General features: G+C 39.6%; 1 protein-coding gene across 1 annotated transcript in view; it reads left to right on the plus strand.

Moving 5' to 3' along the window:
* The first annotated feature begins 583 nt into the window (after positions 1-583).
* Positions 584-19,131, plus strand: part of BIN2 (bridging integrator 2) — a 36,750-nt gene continuing 18,202 nt past the window's right edge. Inside the window, exons 1-7 of the mRNA XM_026677353.2 lie at positions 584-710; positions 11,028-11,108; positions 11,645-11,699; positions 12,487-12,581; positions 13,032-13,127; positions 14,852-14,959; positions 16,888-16,973. Of these exons, the coding sequence (XP_026533138.1) occupies positions 633-710; positions 11,028-11,108; positions 11,645-11,699; positions 12,487-12,581; positions 13,032-13,127; positions 14,852-14,959; positions 16,888-16,973 (599 nt within the window). The 5' untranslated portion in view covers positions 584-632. The remainder of the gene's footprint in view (positions 711-11,027; positions 11,109-11,644; positions 11,700-12,486; positions 12,582-13,031; positions 13,128-14,851; positions 14,960-16,887; positions 16,974-19,131) is intronic.

Consider the following 19,131-nt stretch of genomic DNA (forward strand, 5'->3'; position numbering starts at 1 on the left):
ACTTTCTGTTTTTTCTTTGAAGACATTTTATTTCTCATCCAGGAAGTTTCTTCAGCTCTGACTGGATGGTGGGGAATGGAAGGATTTATACTCCTTGGGCTAAAAGAATGCAAATTACCAGTTGTCTGCAAGGAGTATAAATCCTTCCATTCCCCACAAGCCAGTCAGAGCTGAAGAAGCTTCTTGGATGAGAAGTGAAACATCTTCAAAGAAAAAACAGAAAGTCCAATTGCTTCTTGACAAAAAGCACCTTTGGGACAGTCAGCATTTAGTTTTTTATAATAATCTCATGAGATCCATGCATTTGTTATTTTGTTTGCACAATATAGCTATTGCACCTTTTGTTTTCTATTTACCTGGTGCTGGGTTTTGACCTTAATTAAAGTTTTGTTCACTAAGGTCTTTCTGGCCTGACACGTACAAGAACAACTTTCCACCTTGCATTGTCTGTGAATGAAACTTCATTTACCCAGAACCCAGCAGAGGAAGCACATTTGCCTCAAACCAATGGTAAGGCAGAGCCCAGCCTAGTGATCACTAACACGTCTCGACTTCCTTCCTTAAAGAAAAAAAAAATTAAACCACAAATAAAGCTGATGCTGAAAACAGAAGTTGCACAGTAAGACACAGCCATGGCAGAAGGCAAAACAGGAGGTGCCGGCCTGTTTGCTAAGCGGGTTCAAAAGCAGCTCAGCCGAGCCCAAGAAAAGGTATTTATCTTGAAATGTTCTTTCATGTTGCTAGTTTTATTACGACCTGAAAATAATGTTGTCTTTTTAGTTTCTCCTAAACTGTCGCACCAAAGTGAGAGGTTAGATAAAGTTGAAAGGGAAGTTGGGTTGTGGTTCATTTCTGCTTTCTGGACATTTTTCATATGTTCTAAATATTTTTCACATACTGGAACAAGCTGGTATACATATCGTACCAGTATACTCCAATTTTATTCCAGCAATAATCTGGTAAATCTTGTAGGCTGGGCTGAGAAGCAATGACTGGGTCAAAAACATTCAGTAAAAGTCCCGGGCTGAATTAGAAACCGAAGAAAATGGATTTTCTACACCCACCCTATCCTAAGATCCTAATCATCGCAACTTATTATCCCTGAGCCTTTGCTCTCTTTCTTTCAATAACATCCCAATTAAAGAACAGATTTTTCTCTATATATCTGGAACAAACCATCTGAAGCACCTCTGTAGTCATGACTGCATATGGCTGGATGGCAGGGAGGGGAGGGTAATTTTAACATATTAATTAATCCACAGAAGGATTAGCACAGTTATGCTAAAGAGTTAAACTAATCAAATCATTACAGGCAGTCCTCGACTTAGACCACAGGTGAGCCCAGCATTTCTGTTGCTAAACAAGGCATTTATTAAATGAGTTTTGCCCCATGTTCCAAACTTTCTTGCCACTGTTGTTAGGGGAATCATTGCAGTTGTTACGTTAATAACACGGGTGTTAAGTGAATCTGGCTTCCCCATTGGCTTTGCTTGCCAGAAGGTCAACAAAAGGAGATTATATAACCCTGGGACTCTCTGCAACTGTCATAAATAGATGCCAGTTGGCAAGCATCCACATTTGATCCTATGACCATAGGGATGCTGCAGTGATCATAAAGTGTGAAAAATAGTCATAATCCCTTTTTTTCAGGGTGACTATGAACGGTCATTATTCAAAGGGTATTCCTCATCCCAGATATCCTGTATTCCCCATCCCAGAGATTCAGCAGGCATCATTCTATCAAGCAGGATAGTGATCTTTTTCTGGAAAGTCTTGGTCCAAAGCAGGCTAAGCGTTCCCATGAACAGGCCCGCCCCTGGCAGAGGTTCTTATCTAGGGCAGGGGTGACGGGTTGTCAAACTTGATTTCACCGAGGGACACATCAGGGTTCTGTTTGACCTTGGGGTGGGCAGGGTAGGCGTGGCCAGCTTGATGTCATTCTAGAGGTGGTATTCAGCAGGTTCTGACCAGTTCTAGAGAACCAGAAGCAGAAATTTTGAGTAGTTCGGAGAACCGGCAAATCCCACCTCTGACTGGCCCCGCCCCCATCTATTCTCTGCCTCCCAAATCTCAGCTGATCGGCTGGGTCTCCTTTTGTTGCCCTGCACAGGGTAGCCCCACAGGCCATATCTTAAACACCCTGTGGGCCAGATCTGGCCCGCAGGCCTTGAATTTGAAACTCCTGATCTCGGGTGAAGGGGAGAACTTTGAAAGAAGAAAAGGAATACGTGTAGCCTAAAGCATTGATATCTTGCAGGCAACAGCTGAGAATTCACACGTATCCCCATATAAAGTCAGTTTGCCCACAGTTCAATGTGTCAGTGCATTTTGAAAATAATTTCATCTTGTAAAAAAGAAGAGGCACTACTGTATCAGGGAGATTTTTATGTGAAATGTTTAGAAATATCTCATCATGCATATATTTCTATGACAATGGGTAGCATATCTGTGCTAACCTGACTGGATGCCTTTTAGGAGCAGCATACAAATGTCATTGTTGTCAAAACCACTTGCAATGAGGCAGTTAAACAGAGAATGTGATATCCAGCTTGGAGGGACTTCTGTGATTTGTAGCTCTTTTCCTCTAGGACAGAGGTCTCCAAACTTGGCAACTTTAAGACTTGTGGACTTCAACTCCCAGAATTCTCCAGCCAGCATAGGAGCTCATAGCAGTTTGCAAGAGTCTATCTTTCTTTTCACCTTATCCTTACCACAAAACCCAGCTGTGGAAAGTTAGATGGAAAGGCAAGGACTATCCAAAGTCTCATGGGGATTTCTATTCCCAGTGACTCTGGAGGAACTTGTGAATTGATTTGTGCTTTTATCTGATTTCTAAATATCCCTTTCATCTTATAAGCTGCTTTGTTATTGGAATGAGAACACATTCAGGGAATGAGAACATACAGCTTTTGTTGTCGCTGACATTGTGGTGGATTTTTACAGGGAACATGTTTGGGTGACTCATCCATCACTCTTCCTAATAGAATGCTTGCCATGTTTCTTTCTTCTTCTTTTTTTGTAAATTTTATTGGTTTTTTAAAAACAAACATAAACAAACAAAACATAAAACATAAAAACATAAAACATCTTTTTTGAAAGCAGCATAATCCCGGGTTACATCTCTTCGTACAGACACAAATTCAAGTTCATGCTCATTTTTATATTCCATTCCATATCTTATTACTATTGTACATTTTCTGTACAGCTTCTCCCCTCTTTTAACTTTCTTAATTTTATTTTATTTATTTCATCTCAATTCAAATCATTATACTTATATTCTTTGTCTGTCCTGTTTCAACTGTCTACTATCTTTTCTCATTAAACAAAATTTCTCCTGTAATCACTGATTGGAGTATGACGCCTTTATATCTTTCCCCTAAAATTATAACACTTAATATAATACATAACTTCCATTCGGATTCTGCTTGGTACAGAATATAAATGTATAATATAATTAAAACAACAATCCATTCCAATTCAATTCTATCATTAATATTAATATTCATTTAAATATTAACATTTTGCACATTACTTTTCAAATAAATATCATACTTCTATGGGAATTATAAACTTTCCATAGTTAATTCCCCCACCTCTTCACTTATGTTTTATAAAACATTGACATTATTTTATTCACAAACATTTCACTAAATTACACTATTTTATCCCTCTTTTTAATCATATGTTGTTTCCAATTTTCTAACATTATTTCTATTACAAATATAACAATACAATCTTATGTACCTTCACAGAATCCCTTTTTCAATTAGATTTTCACCCATTATCTCTAAATAGGTACTGTTTCTTTACATCTTGCTCCAAACCTTTGTAACTTCTCTTCCTTTCCTTCTTCCCTCTCTTCTTCTCTCTCCCCTTTTTATCCCCCTGTCTCTCCACCTCCATTTCCCTCTTCTGTATTCCCCTTTTCTGTTGTTTTCCAACATTACATCCACTTTTCAAATTATTTTTCCCTTTTTTGGCTGTTTTTTTAAGTCTTAAATTCTCCATTCTCTTTCCCCCCTTTCGCCTTTCTTCCCCACATAGAGTTACTTGTTCATTAAAGATGGCTTCTTCTTTGTCCCAATCTTCTTGTTTTGTAGTCTTTTCTTGTTGTTTCTCGTAGTTACAGATCTCAATTTCTAAGAATTGAAAAATGAAGCCAAAAGAACCCTTCCCTTCTTGTGCATCTTCTTTATATTTTTTAAGTTCCATTTTCAATTCATCCAGAAGTGGTACCATTGTAAAAAAATTTAAACAAACACCCAATTGTTTTTAGTCATTCAAATATAATAACCAAAAATCCAAAAGTCACCAAGCAATCCAAATACACACAAGCTGTTTCTTTTTACACTTTCTTCTTGTTTCACTTTCTCTTCCTGGGGTTACTATTTAGTTGCAAAGTTCCAATTAAAATGAATATTTTAGAAGTCTTATTGAGATTTTACTTTAGATTTTTTTGAAGTCCAGGCAGTCTCCTCCCTCCAGATCCTGCCCTTATTCTTTTCCTCTCCCTTCCTGCTTATAGAAAAAAAAAATTTTAGTGTCCAGAAATCTTTATTATCCCTTTGGCATTTAATTATATTTTCAGCTTAATTACCTATTGATGCCAAAGCGGGTTTTTCCGATTTCTTATTCAGATCTCTTAGTTGTCAATGTAAGGAAGGAGAGAGAAGAAAAAAAACCTTTCCCTTTTCACTTTCTTTCGCTGCTTCCAACTCTTCTTTGGGAGCGATGTTATCTTTTATAAAGTTTAAATTCCAGGGTACCTTAGTTGTTGCTTTTTAGCCCGGTCAGCCAAAACTTTCACTTCTTATCTTCCTCCTGCACTTTCTTTTCCGGTTGAGTGCTTCTTTGAGGTGGCCATTTCTAACCACCGCTCCTACCGCCTTCGGGAAAGGGAGTTTGGCTAGCTGAGGAGGAGAGATGCGGCTCTCCTCGACCCTGCTGGCGATCTCCCCCTCTTCACCACCTCTACAGGGTGGCTTAGCCCCAAAGCCAGCCGGCTCGGGGCACTCCAGCGGCGAGCCCAGGCAGAAACCGCGCACGATCGCGGATTCCTGCTTGCCGCCGAAGCCCTTCAAACCAGAAGCGGGAAATGCTTGTCATGTTTCTGTGTTCTACTACAATGGATGTACCTAGACACCATAATCAGTTGATGGAAATAGTTGAGAAGAGCCTCCTCGCTCATCTACTGAGGAAAATTGCTGTGTACCACCCAAACAGGGAAGGACAGCTTAGTTAGCACAATGTTTGGTTACCATATTTGTACAACAAAGATTCCCTCCCTTGAGACTGGATTTAGATGACATGCTAGCTTAGTTAATCACAAGTTACTACTCCATTATGCAAACTAAATATTCCTCAGAGCTACTTCAGTGCAGCAACAGATGATAGATGATTCTGACTGGACAAGTCTTTACAGGCTTCATATTTATTGCTTTGCCTTAATGGACTGGTAGCTCTGCAAAACATTTTGAACTACAGCTCCCACAGTCCTTTGCTATGGGCTTTGATAGCTGAGAGAAACTGAAGCCTAAGAAACCTATGGTCACCAGTTTAACCATCCATTATTGGCCAGGTTAGCATCATGAAACCTCAATAATGTTCAGAAACAATATACTACTGAAAACCAGATGTTCAGGACAATGAACAGAGAAAGCCACATTTTTCTTAGCTTTGCTTCGGAGCACTTGGCTGCTGTACAGCTTTCATTTAAGGGCTTCAAAAGTTCAGATAACCACTAAGTACAGCAAAAAGATGCAGCAGGTCTTCTACTGTTAACTATTGGCTTTCTGGGTTTGTCCAGATGTCATAATTATGTAATTTTTTAGAATATTCTACTCAATAGATCTTCATTTGTCTGCTGAGCCTGAGACCAAATTCAGAAAGCACCATACAGTTAAAACAAGTTCTCATAACTAATGCTTGGATTGACTTTAATCTCCTCAGAAACATTCTGCTAGTCCTGATAGACACTGAAGGAAGTCCTTTTATAGTAGTAAAATACATTTTTGTTGTTTTTCCGTGTAACTGTATTAATAGTATCAGATGGCAATGAGAGAGAAGGAAACCACAAGAAGCATGTTCCAGAACGCAGGGCGTGTCATCAGCTTAGGGTGCAGGCCCTACTGTGCTCAAACTAAAAACTAGCATACCTTTCCTCCCCCCACCCCCCCCCCCATTACTACAAAAAGTAACTATTCCATCCAAGTCCTCATTGGACACAAGCAAGAAAATGATACTTGTACACATAGGAAGCTGTAGAAATGTTCTGTTATTTGGCAAGGGGTGTCCAATCTCTACCTCTCACCTTATTAACTTGCAAGACAGAGAAATCATCAGAGAAATAAAAGGGATGTGGTGGCTCAGTGGCTAAGACACTGAACTTGTCAATCAGAAAGGTCGGCAGTTTGGCAGTTCGAATCCCTAGCGCCGCGTAATGGAGTGAGCTCCCATTACCTGTCCCAGCTTCTGCCAACCTAGCAGTTCGAAAGCATGTAAAAAATGCAAGTGGAAAAATAGAGACCACTTTGGTGGGGGGGTAACAGCATTCCGTGCGCCTTCGGCATTTAGTCATGCTGGCCACATGACCATGGTGAGTCTTCGGACAGCGCTGGCTCTTTGGCTTTGTAACGAAGATGAGCACCGCCCCCTAGTCAGAAACAACCAACACATATGTGCGAGGGCAACCTTTACCTTTACTTTTTATCCAACACTGCTGTCTTTTAATTAGAGAAATGGGGTGGAACTGGTTGGCAAAAAATGCAGGTAGTGTTCGACTTGTGACCACAACTGAGCCCAGAATTTCTGTTGCTAAGCAAGGAAGTTTTTGAGTGACTTTTCCCCCATTTTATGACCTTTCTTGCCACAGTCATTAAGTGAGTCGCTGCAGCAGTTAAGTTAGTAATACAGTTGTTAAATGACCTGGCTTCCGCATTGACTCTGCTTGTCAGAAAGTTGCAAAAGAGATCACATAACCCTGGGACATTGCAACCAGTCATAAATATGAATCAATTGCGAAGGGTCTGAATTTTGATCACGTGACCATTGATTGACGTTCCGTTGCCGTGGTTGTAAGGGTATAAAACGTCATAGCTCACTTTTTTCAGTGCTGTTGTAACTTTGAACGATCCCTAAATGGACCGTTATAAGTCGAGAACTACCTGTATGAGGCAGAATGTAATAATGAGATGGATTCCCAGGAGGGAAGGGATGCATTCCAGAGGAGTAAGAGATCATGTGTGAGAGAACGAGGGTGAAGACAGCCCCTCCCTAACAGTTCACATATATATTGTAGAGGCAGGCAGTAGAGTGTGCCATTTGGCAAGATTTTGTCTATTGATGCAAAATAATAATAAATCATAATAATAAACAGGTCAATAAGAAAGACAAAAAAGTCTGGATAGTGGATGTGGCAGTGCCTGGAGACAGCAGAAGAGAAGAGGAAGAACTGGAGAAGATAACAAAATGCAAAGACCTACAAATAGAAATAGAACGACTATGGCAAAGGCAAGCAAGGGTAGTACCAATAGTAATAAGCGCCTTGGGTGCAGTTCCAAAACAACTGGAGCACCACTTGAACGCCATAGGCATTGACAAATTTGCCATCAGTCAATTGCAGAAGGCGGATTTACTTGGAACAGCTTCCATCCTGCGGCGATATCTGTAACACCATCAAAAATCCAGATCTGCCTCTTCCAAAAATGCCAAACCCAGTTTGAATGTCTGGCTGACTGTGCGAATAATAATAATAATAATAATAATAATAATAATAATAATAATAGGAGGAGGAGGAGGAGGAGGAGGAGGAGGAGAAGAAGAAGAAGAAGAAGAAGAAGAAGAAGAAGAAGAAGAAGAAGAAGAAGAAGAAGAAGAAGAAGAAGAAGAAGAAGAAGAAGAAGAAGAAGAAGAAGAAGAAGAAGAAGAAGAAGAAGAAGAAGAAGAAGAAGAAGAAGAAGAAGAAGAAGAAGAAGTAGTAGTAGTAGTAGTAGTAGTTTGGAAGAATCTCCAAGTGTCATTTTTACTTGGGGCCTGTCAAATCAGCTCTCTTTGCCTGGTGTGCTATCCAAGTTCTCAGCGTAATCGTGAGCTATATTTGCATCTAAAAGTGTCTGCCTTGAAGTAGGTCATTAATACAGTTTCTTATTTGTATATTTAAGTGAAATGTTGTGCACAGCATGATATAGTATATGTCATGGAGTATATTTTTCTGGATATGTGACTATATTATAGGCAGCAGGCCAAAACTTGTTGGAGTGGGACACATAAAACCATTTAGCCATTAAACTATAATGATGTTCTGCAAAATAAAAGCTCTGGCCGAAGAGAATATTTTCTGTTTACTGTTCTGATACTGTTTCTCCACTGGATGGACCAAACCTTGTTTTGGAGAACAGAGTCCTATCACTCTGAAATGTCTCATGAAGTTTGCTCACTGAACTCTTCTTGTGCAACAAGAAATGGGAACTGGAAACCACTTTCAACATTACCTCTAAATGCTAGTCGCTCCGGAGCTGCATGGCTTTTCCAAATCGAACCACTTCTCCTGATGTCTTTCGCTTTGTCAGTGACTACAGTTTTACCAAAGGACCATTTATCTCTTGCATTAAAAACGAAAGTGGCCTGAAGAAGTCCATCAAGGCAGAACAGTAAAACTTCAAGGAGGATGCAGAGATTTGCCTTAGTCTTCTGTTTCAAAGTAGTTTATGCTGAGTAGGACTGGGTGAGTGATTGCATGAAATTTCACCCCAGGATTGAATTTAGCCAAAATACTAGGGTTACTTAAAATGATGGAATGCTGAATGATGCCAGTAAAGCTTATATTTCTTTGTCTGCCCCAGAGGTGCCAGATATTGAAACTGGAATCTTCTGTAAGCAAATCTTATGCTCAGTCATGTTTCCTTTACCTCTCAGCCTGGTCCTTTTTGAAAGATTCTGGAAGAATGTATGGTCCAACCAAAGGACCCCAATCCGTGGTGGGATTCCAAATTTTTTTACTACCGGTTCTGTGGGTGTGGCTTGGTGGGCGTGGCAGGGGAAGGAGACTGTAAAATCTCCAGTCAGAGGTGGTCTTTGCAGGTTCTCCAAACTACTCAAAATTTCTGCTGCTGGTTCTCCAGAACTGGTCAGAACCTGCTAAAATACCTCCTCTGACCCCAATGTCTCAGAAGAGCCTAATTTCAGGAACTGCAATCATACAAACAACCTTCCCCAGGCTAGTGCCTTTTGTCACTCCTGGAAATTGTGGGTAATTATAATCCCCAAACTTCTAGAGGGAAATCTTTTTGTAAACAATAGTACAGCTGTTGCCTCTGAAGTCTGCAACTGCATGTAGAAACCACAATGGTATGGAATCATTTGATACAGAGAGACACTTGTAGTTTCTTATTTGTATGTCAAGATAGTGTCTATTTTAAGGTTATCGGATCCGGTCTGCAAAAATCCAGATGACTAAAAGATAGCCACGTAAAGTTACAGAAATTCTTTGTATTGTCATCTAGTGATTATCTGCTAGTGCTCCCCTTCTATGTAAACAAAGGTTATGCTTTAAAAAAAAAACTGGGATATTATTATATTATTGCTAAATGATAATATCCCAGTTAAATATACCTGGGATTACACGCATTGGATTTTATAGGCCTAGCCATATATTTGACATCAAGGATCAGTTCATTTTACTTTTTTTTTTTTAAAAAAAAAATGTGCTTATCTCATTTTTGGTTAGTAATTTGAATACAATATAAGGAAAGTTGCATGGACCAACCAAGAAAAGGCAAGGCTGTGCCTATTCATTCCATGCTTCTTATCATATCCTCCATGTGGTACAAATATCTAAAAAGGGAAGAGTGCTGAAGTCATCTAGGCTAATCATGGTAACTGACAGATGGGCATCATGTGGTTATTCTAGCAAACTTCATCGCACATCTGTAATGGGGGAGGGACTTTGTTTCGCATGGAAAATAAATGCATGCAAAGAGTAGAGTGGGCTGCAAATGACTTCTAAAAGCGTCTAGATCAGTGGTGGCTAACCTTTTTGGACTCCTGTGCCAAAAATTATGCACGCGCTTGCATGTTCACACTCACATGCCAGCACCCAGAAGGCAATGTGCACCCCCCATGCCCCCTACGCATGCTCACGCAATCCCCACCCACCCACCCCACTGCCCCCTTACCTGCACTGCGCCTCACAGCTGATTTTCGGCTGGTTTGAGGCCTTTTTCGGCCTCCCAAAGGCTTGAGGAAGGCTTCTGCAGGCTTCTGGAGGTTTTGCAGGCCAAAAACTAGCCCAGTTTCGTCACTTCCGGTATTTTCAGAAAAACAGGAAGTGATGAAACAGGGCTAGTTTTCGGCCTGCGAAACCTCCAGAAGCCTGCAGAAGCCTTCCTCAAGCCTTTGGGAGGCCGAAAAAGGCCTCAAACCCACTGAAAATCAGCTGTGAGGTGCACACATGTGCAGGGAGGTAAGTTTGCCTGCAGCTCGTGTGCCAGCACAAATGGCTCTGCGTGCCACCTGTGGCACACGTGCCATAGGTTCGCCATCATGAGTCTAGATGTACTGTAGAAGCTGCCAACTCTGGTGACAAAGAGTTGGCAGCTTCTTTGTCTCTTTGCTGCCCTCTCCTGGTCAGCTGGAGTTTCTCAGCTCAAATTTAGCACCCTTAAGAAAGAGACTCTGCCATCTCCCACATATGACATGGAAAATCTGGATGCCTAAGTAGGATTTCTATTCGGTTTCAAGTTACTGGAGAATCCATGTATGTTTATCTGCCTGAATACAGAGACATATGGGACAGCAAGTATTATTCCACCCTTTCTCATGGAAAGACTAATGATTGAGGGCTCTTTGCTAGAAGCAGAATTTGGCACTATTCTTTCAGTGCAGTGCCACTAATGGAAACAAAGGCACCATTCATTCCATAGATGCATGGGTCTAAAATAAGTCTGTGGTGGGGAACTCACTGGACAGGTGAAGGACAAGATGGACAATAACTGCTTCAGTTCTCTTTTCTTTCTCTGTCTCTTCCATAGGTTCTGCAGAAACTGGGGAAAACCGTGGAAACAAAAGATGAACAATTTGAACAAAGTGCTTATAATTTCCAGCAGCAGCAGGTTGTATGACGGAACTGTGGGAGCAACTTGCTCTCTGGAAATTTGGTGGTGGTGGATATACAAGCTTAGGTCAGGTTTAGCTAGCATTTTTGGCATTCCAGAATCCAAAATATCTCTACACTGGGTTTTGTTTAAGACTCTCAAAATGTTTTTATACAAGCTCAACCTGAGACTAAGCTGCTATGAAAGATTCTGATCATGCTTTATCTATAAATATGTGGGATGCTAAGTTTATGGTAATACAGTAAAACATACCTCTTACATATGCACAGACCTTGTCTCTGTAAGTTCCTGGATTGTAAGAACACTGGGGGGGAGGGGGGAGGGGGAGGGGAGAGAGACCTATAAAAACTCGAATGCAATCTTGCCCAAATTTGGCAGCTTCCTAGAATTTTCAACATTGTCCATGCTGAATGGGTAATCCTGGGAGTTGAAGTTTATAGACCTGGCAATGACCGAAGTCCAAGAACAGTATTCTGATAGGAATGACATGCAGAAATATACTAGAAGTACAATTTCCCTTTCTTTCCCCTCAGATTGAAGGGCAAAAACTCTACAAAGAACTGAAGGCTTTCCTCATTGCTGTGAAAGGTACAGAAAGCCCAAATTCTAGAATGGCATGTTTTCCAAGTTAAGTCAGCAGGTATTGGATGAGACACTACCTGAAAAGAAAACAGATAAAAGGTTGCTTCTTATCTCTGAGCCCTTGTTAAGACCATTAAAAATCCAGGCCTTCCATCAAGGGGCTTCTTGGCAGGATATATGTCACTTTGACCCTTAATTCTTACACAAAGTCCCTGTAAGGAAATGACCCAAGAAGGTTCATTACTGATATGATTTCATGTGGTCTGCCACTAATGAGGATGAGAAAACCCTTTTAATTCCAATTTATGTACATTTATCTGCCAATTAGCTCTCTTTACAAATACAGGATGGGAAGTTTAGGAAGTTAGGAAGCTGTCCCTCTTGCCTCAGAATGCAGTTTTCACATTTTAATCACATCTAATAGGGAGATTAAATTCATCATGTAATCACAAACTTCACCAAAGAGTTGACGTTCCAGCAACTTGATTTTAAACCAGGCTCATTAATGAGTGAACATTTCTCCTCATTTTCCCAGTTCACATATCATGTTATACCATAAGAAAGCTTTTTAAAAATTTAGTTATTATCTTGTATGAACCCAAACAGTCCAATTTGTAAACTGTTGTTTGTAATTTAACATAGTGGGTGAAATGAACCTATTCAGTTGTGGGTATTTAGCAAACCTTGGTTAAAACATGGCTTACTGTAATATGCAAATACAGCCACTGATCAGTAGAACAAGCTGACTTAGATTAATAGTGACTTTTGTTATCATTTATTTTGACTTTTCTAGGAATGCATGAAAGTTCCAAGAAAGTATCCGAAACATTGCAAGAAATTTACTGTGATGAATGGAATGGATATGAAGAATTGAAGGCCATAGTTCAGGTAATTATGATATATTCCAGGTATCAGGGCTGACTTTTTAAATTGAAACATTAGACTTCCCACTAATTCCTAGCTGTAACTATTACAAGAAACCAGCTCTCAGAATTTGGACCTCTATTCTTAATTTTCCAATATGCCAGAATATCCTTGCAAATATGTAGGGCATATATCCCATATTTCAGTTCTAAATGACACTATTTTTTCTCTCTTCCTTTTAATACCATTTGTCCTGCTGCTCAATACAAAAAAAAAAACCCAATGGAATAAAATGATGTACAGGAGGAAACTAAACCAATTCCTCTTGTTTATTCCCAGTTTATTCTGTATAAAAGATTTATACTTTTATTTTTAGAGTGATCCTGTAAACTTCTAGGTCTTCCTGAGAGAAAAGAATAACTGCATAGGGGTTATTTCAACAGCATTTTGAAAAGTGTCTCTCTTTCCTTACAGAGCAATGATCTCCTATGGGAAGATTATGAGGAAAAACTGGCAGACCAAGCAATCAGGACCATGGACAACTACTTGAGTCAGTTCAATGAAATTAAAGTATGTATTGTACTTCTGGATTTGTGTGCAGATATGGTATCTACCATCTAGAACTCAAGTTGTCATGGCCTTGTCATGTGACGTATCACGACTTTTTTCCCCTTTGCTAAACTGGGCATGGGCGTGGACACGCCTGACGCATCCAGCCCATGGACCGCGAGTTTGACACCCCTCATCTAGAACAAAATACAATGCCAAGAAGTCCAGTTTTACCTGTTAAAATATTTATAGTTTACATATAAAATTCAATCTTTTTTTTTTGCAAAGAATTCATTTGGGCGTTATCTTCATCTAACATTTTTTAGGGGAAATATGTCACCAATATCATAAGAAGGATCAGCTCATTCTTGAATCTTGCCTTTGTCTTCTTTCTTTCTTTCTTTCTTTCTTTCTTTCTTTCTTTCTTTCTTTCTTTCTTTCTTTCTTTCTTTCTTTCTTTCTTTCTTTCTTTCTTTTTCTTTCTTTTAAATGTATGCATGTGTGTTCAGACACTTTTTATTTCCATGTGCACATGCACGTCCACACTCACACACTTCTTTTTCTTTTATTAAAAAAATACTTTAAAAAAAAAAAAGACGGGAAAGTTTCTCCCCATCCTGACAGCATATTTCTTATATATCCTGATAAGTATTTTCTGCCTCTTTATTTCTTAGAAGAGCTTAGAAGTCAAGTAGCTGAAGAACTATAATTTTTTGCTAACCTGATGCCCCCCCAGATGTGCTGGTCCACATAAATTCCCAGATGGCTAGAGGAATAAGTCAGGAAAGAGTCAGACTGGAAGAAAAGAAAGGGCATAAAGGAAAGTGATCTTTGATGTCAATAGGAGAAGAACAATCTTAATCCTGTCCCAAAGGTGCCTGTCTCAAGAGGCAACTGGACTTTCTTTGTTTTCCCTTGAAGATGTGTCACTGCTCATGGATGACAATGGATGACCTCGATGACAATCTTAATCCTTAATCCTGATAGGATTTATGTTTATGCCCAAAATGCTGGTCACCATTGACATCAATATTTATAAAATACATTCTAATCAATCATTTAATTGCCTTATATAAAGTGTATAATATCATTGTATTAATTTTTATGTTGACAATCCTCTAAAAATTATACTTATATTGTTATATTATTTTATAGCTTGTCTTACTTTAGCCTTTCTGCACTGCATAGGTTATATTAATATTCAGTGAGTTAAATCTCTCTTTTTTTTTTTGCTGGTCAATGACTGAAATAAAATAACTAACTATAAAAATAGGTGGAATACCAACATTTTTGCTAGGTCAATACACCGCCGACACAAATTCTGAATTATAATGACCAGCATTCTGGAATCCAATGATGACATGAATTGCAAGGAAAAACCTAGCAGAAAAGGTAGAAGCTCAAACTGAGCAGGCAACAAAGAACTAGCATAGAGTTTTAGTTTTTTATATATTTCTTGAGTGGGATTTGTAATACCAAAGGCACAGTCAAAAATGTTCTCTCCCAAATTTTATTCCAGACACTGAACGAAATTTCTGCAGAGATTCTCTCGATAATCCTACAAGACCTTGTGCAAAACAATCCTTATCAATATCTTGCTCCTCTCCTGCATAATGAATGGTGGCTTGAAGATTGATTATTTTGCAGGCCAGATTCAGAAGGGCTATTCAGACATTCTTTTAAAATAGTACACAAAGAAGACCATTGTCTCCAGATGACCCTCGATGTGTTCTCTTCCTTTACAGGAGCGAATTGCCAAGAGAGGGCGGAAACTGGTGGATTATGATATCAGCAGACATCACTTGGAAACCCTTCAGAATGCCAAAAAGAAAGATGAAGTTAAAATTGCTAAGGTAAAAATGCTTTCTGAGGAATCCTATTAGATTCAGATCAAAGGGTTTCTACGCAGATATTTCAGCTACCATCTTTGGTTGCCACCCTTAGGATCAATATGTTGGAGGAATCTGGTTGGTGGAGGAGCTCTTGGTTCTAAGGTAAAAAGTGTGGCATTGACCTTCCCCCTTATTCCTCCAGTGGGCTAAACGAAACATTTTAGACTTTTTTTTTTTTTTTGCTTTTGAACTAGAGGAATTTCATGGAGGGGCCAAGGCAGGGGTATCAAACTCAAGCCCCGGGGGCCAGATCCAGCCCGTGGGGTGCTTAGATCTGGCCCATGGAGCCGCCCTGGAAAGAGTGAAGGACTGGCCCATGGTGCCTGCCACCGAAAACAAAGTTTGGGAGGGCCTCAGGAAGGTTGCAGGAGGCTGTCGCAGCCAGAAACAGCGCTCGGAAGCTCATTTTCATTGGCAGAGTGCTTGGGCCACCACAGGCACCCCTGACATGAGTGATGTTGAGATGGCCATGCCTACCCTGGCCAAGCCCACCCCGGTCTCCCAAGGTGAAACACAACTCTGATGCAGCCCTCAATAAAATTGAGTTTGACAACCCTGGGCTAAGGGGACAAATGGACTAAGGCGACTACTTTACTCCTGAACCTCCTTCAGAAAGATGTTGTCCTGATCCATTGGGGGATTTCAGCTCTGCAGGTGGCCAATGTGCATTCCTATCCTACAAATATTTACATCAAAGGAGACTTTGCCAGTTCCAAAAGAGACATAGATAGATAAGGCCAGAGGAATAGCAGCTAAACGTACAGAGAAAAGGAAACCATCAGCTGTTTTCCTCTACGTTTTAAAAACAAATTCTGTAGGACTTATTGTTTCATTGGTCAGGTATTATCCCTTCAAAAAATTCAAAGAGGAAAAACAACGGCTAAAGGAGCAATATATAAGCCGAAGTGAACAACAGAAAGAAAAAACTGCTCTGGCTTCCCTGTGTAGCCTCTGGAGAGAGAGAAAAAGCAACATGTAAGCAGTTTGAGAAAATCCAGAAGGCTGCTTCTGGTAGCAAGCAATGGAGAATAAAGAGCTTCTTCTTACTTCTTCTCTAGAACATTCTTTCTCAACTTCAGCAACTTTAAGATGCATGGACTGGGGAATTCTGGGAGTTGGTCCATGCATCTTGAAGTTGCCGAAGTTGAAAAACACTGCTCCAAGTGATTTGTTTTTCCTTATATTTTGGGGGAAGGAAAAACAGAAAGAACTAAGTGCTGAAGGAAAGTTGAGTAGAGATCAACCTTTCTCCAGCTGATCTCTTCCATGTGTGTTGCCATGGCTCTGTCCAGAACTTCCAGCTCATGTGGTGAAAGTGGGTTCCAGTTCCAGTATATCTGGAAAGCATCAACTTATGGAAAGATAGAATGAAAAAATAGCAAGATGGAGAAAGGCAGGTCAGGGGCTCTACAAATCCCTCTGCTTTTCTGTGCTTGTAGAATGTCAACAAGTCATAGATAGGCTTACACACAGTTAACTTTTTGTGTAAAGAGCATAGCACAAAGAGATAACATGAAGCCACAGTCAGTCCTACATCTTAGAAGTGGGAGGCTCTCAAAAGTTACAGTGATTGCATTTTTTTCCCCATCAAAGAAGAGAAAATTTAAAAAGTAAATCAATTGTACAACTATAATTCTATTTAATTGTTTAAATTGAATTTTAATTACCATTTAAAGAAATTGTAAAATTAAATTAAATTGTTTTTTTTTTAACCTGGCCCACACACATACTTTTCCTGGCTTGGCGCATTTCTTGGAGAATAGCCTCCAGTCTCAAAAAATAGGTTAGGCATCTCTGCAGAAGACGGTGTAACCGGAATCTGGACTTTTTAATACTTGGCAGCCTTGCCAGTCTGCAGTTTCTGTTTAATTAATATTTGGATTCCACAGGCTGAAGAGGAATTCTATAAAGCCCAAACTGTCTTTGAGGAACTCAATAAAGAACTACGAGAAGAATTGCCGAACCTTTACAACAGGTAATGCACTCTAAAGATCCAGTTGCAACTGCAGAGGGAGCGCAGTTTATAGCATAGTTTTAGGATTAGGTTGCAACCCTACAAGTCTTGACTTTACACAGCTTATCTAGATTGCTAAATTCAGACTTGGGAGATATTTAACTAGCACAGGAGATAGAATCTCTATTACAGCCTTGACTGAAACTATATTAAGATGCTGATTGCTCTCTGTCAACATGAGAATACAATCAAGCCTTTTGCTGCTGCTTCTGTCTTTTCTCACATTCAAAGGACTCTTTGCTCTGTGCTTCATCTTCCTGAAGCCAAGTTATTTGGGGTTGTTGACATAGCTAACATTTCTACTCTGAAAACCTTTAGCTCCATCTCCACCATGCCTCTCCAATGAAGAATTGGGGTTGTGATTCAAAGGTCAAATATTCCCCCGTGAGCAACAAAAAGAGTTTCATTATTCATTCATATTAGGGTGATCAACCCTGGGAATCTATTTACTGACTATGCAAGAGGCGGCTGAGAAAGGAAAGATGGAGATGTAAAAACATTACAGGTAGTTTTCAGCTTATGAGCCCCAAATTTCTGTTGCTAAGCAAGACAGTTTTGAAATGAGTTTTGCCCCATTTTATGATGTTTCTTGCTGCAGTTGTTAAATGAATCCCGACAGTTGTTAAGTAAGAACCACTATTGTTAAGTGAATCTGGCTTCCCCATTCACTTTACTTGTCAGAAGGTTACAAAAGGTGATCATTGATCCCGGGACACTGCAATTGTCTTAAATATGAGTCAGTTGCCAAGCATCTGAATATTGATCACATGACCATGGGGATATTGCAATGGTCGTAAGAGTGAAAAATGGTCATAAGTCACTTTTTTCAGTGTCATTGTAACATTGAACAATCACTTAATGAGTTGTTGTAAGCCAAGGTCTACCTGTACAACGTAACTACGATAAGATGCCACGTAGTAAAAAGACCAACTCTCAATGAATGGAAGACATTTTTTCAGAGTCAAGGTTGACCTGAAAACAACAGTAGACCATCTTCAAACATGTACAGAATTTGACTCCATGATTAAACTCAGCTCCCCAGCAACTTATTTTAAAACCATTCTTTTAATTGTGGGAGCATGTACAGTCTTATAGGTGCTCATATTATTATCTTGTCTTTAAGAATCTTTTTCTCCACTAATTTCTCACATGGAATATATTTAGCCATAGAATGTAGAAGCTGCTCCAAACTATAAAATAGTAGTGAGAGTGAGAAAGAAAAATAAGACTTGGGTGCTTTCCCAGCTGAAGTAATGAAGGTGACCTTCTAATGGGAATCATAGGAGACCAATCAGACCACAGTCAAAAGACTTTATTTATTTATTTATTTATTTTATTTGTCAATTGCTTACAAGATAATAGGTATAAGTAAAAACATAGTTATGAATACATGAATACATATAAGAAAAAGAAAAAAGAAAAAAGAAACAATAGGACAGGGACAGTAGGCACGTTGGTGCCCTTATGCACGCCCCCTACAGACCTCTTAGGAAAGGGGTGAGGTCAATAGTAGACAGTCTAAGGTTAAAGTTTTTGGGGTTTGGGGAAGAAACCACAGAGTCAGGTAGAGTATTCCAGACATTGACCACTCTGTTGCTGAAGTCATATTTCCTGCAATCAAGTTTGGTGCGATTAACCTTGAGTTTGTATCTATTGTTTGCTCTTGTGTTGTTATGGTTGAAGCTGAAGCATTTATTGACAGGTAGGACATTGCAATGTATGATTTTATACACTATACTTAGATCGGACCAAAGGCGGCGTAGTTCTAGGTTTTCTAGGTCTAGAATTTCGAGTCTGGTGGCATAAGGTATTCTGCAACCCGTAGAGGAGTGGAGAACTCTTCTTGTGAAATATTTCTGGACTTTCTCAACTGTGTTAATATCAGATACGTAATGTGGGTTCCAGACTGATGAGCTGTATTCGAGTATTGGTCTAGCAAATGTTCGGTATGCTCTAGTTATTAGTGTAATATTACCAGAGAAAAAGCTACGTAAGATTAGGTTAACAACTCTTAACGCCTTTTTGGCTATGTAGTTACAGTGGGCTCTAGCACTTAGGTCATTTGAGATGAGTACTCCAAGATCCTTGACAGAGTTTGGATCATCAACAAGGTCTTGAC

The sequence above is a fragment of the Notechis scutatus genome, chromosome 2, assembly GCF_049901735.1.
Source record: "Notechis scutatus isolate UNSWTSFEM ecotype Mainland chromosome 2, rNotScu1.2, whole genome shotgun sequence".
In the NCBI taxonomy this organism is placed as follows: Eukaryota; Metazoa; Chordata; class Lepidosauria; order Squamata; family Elapidae; genus Notechis; species Notechis scutatus.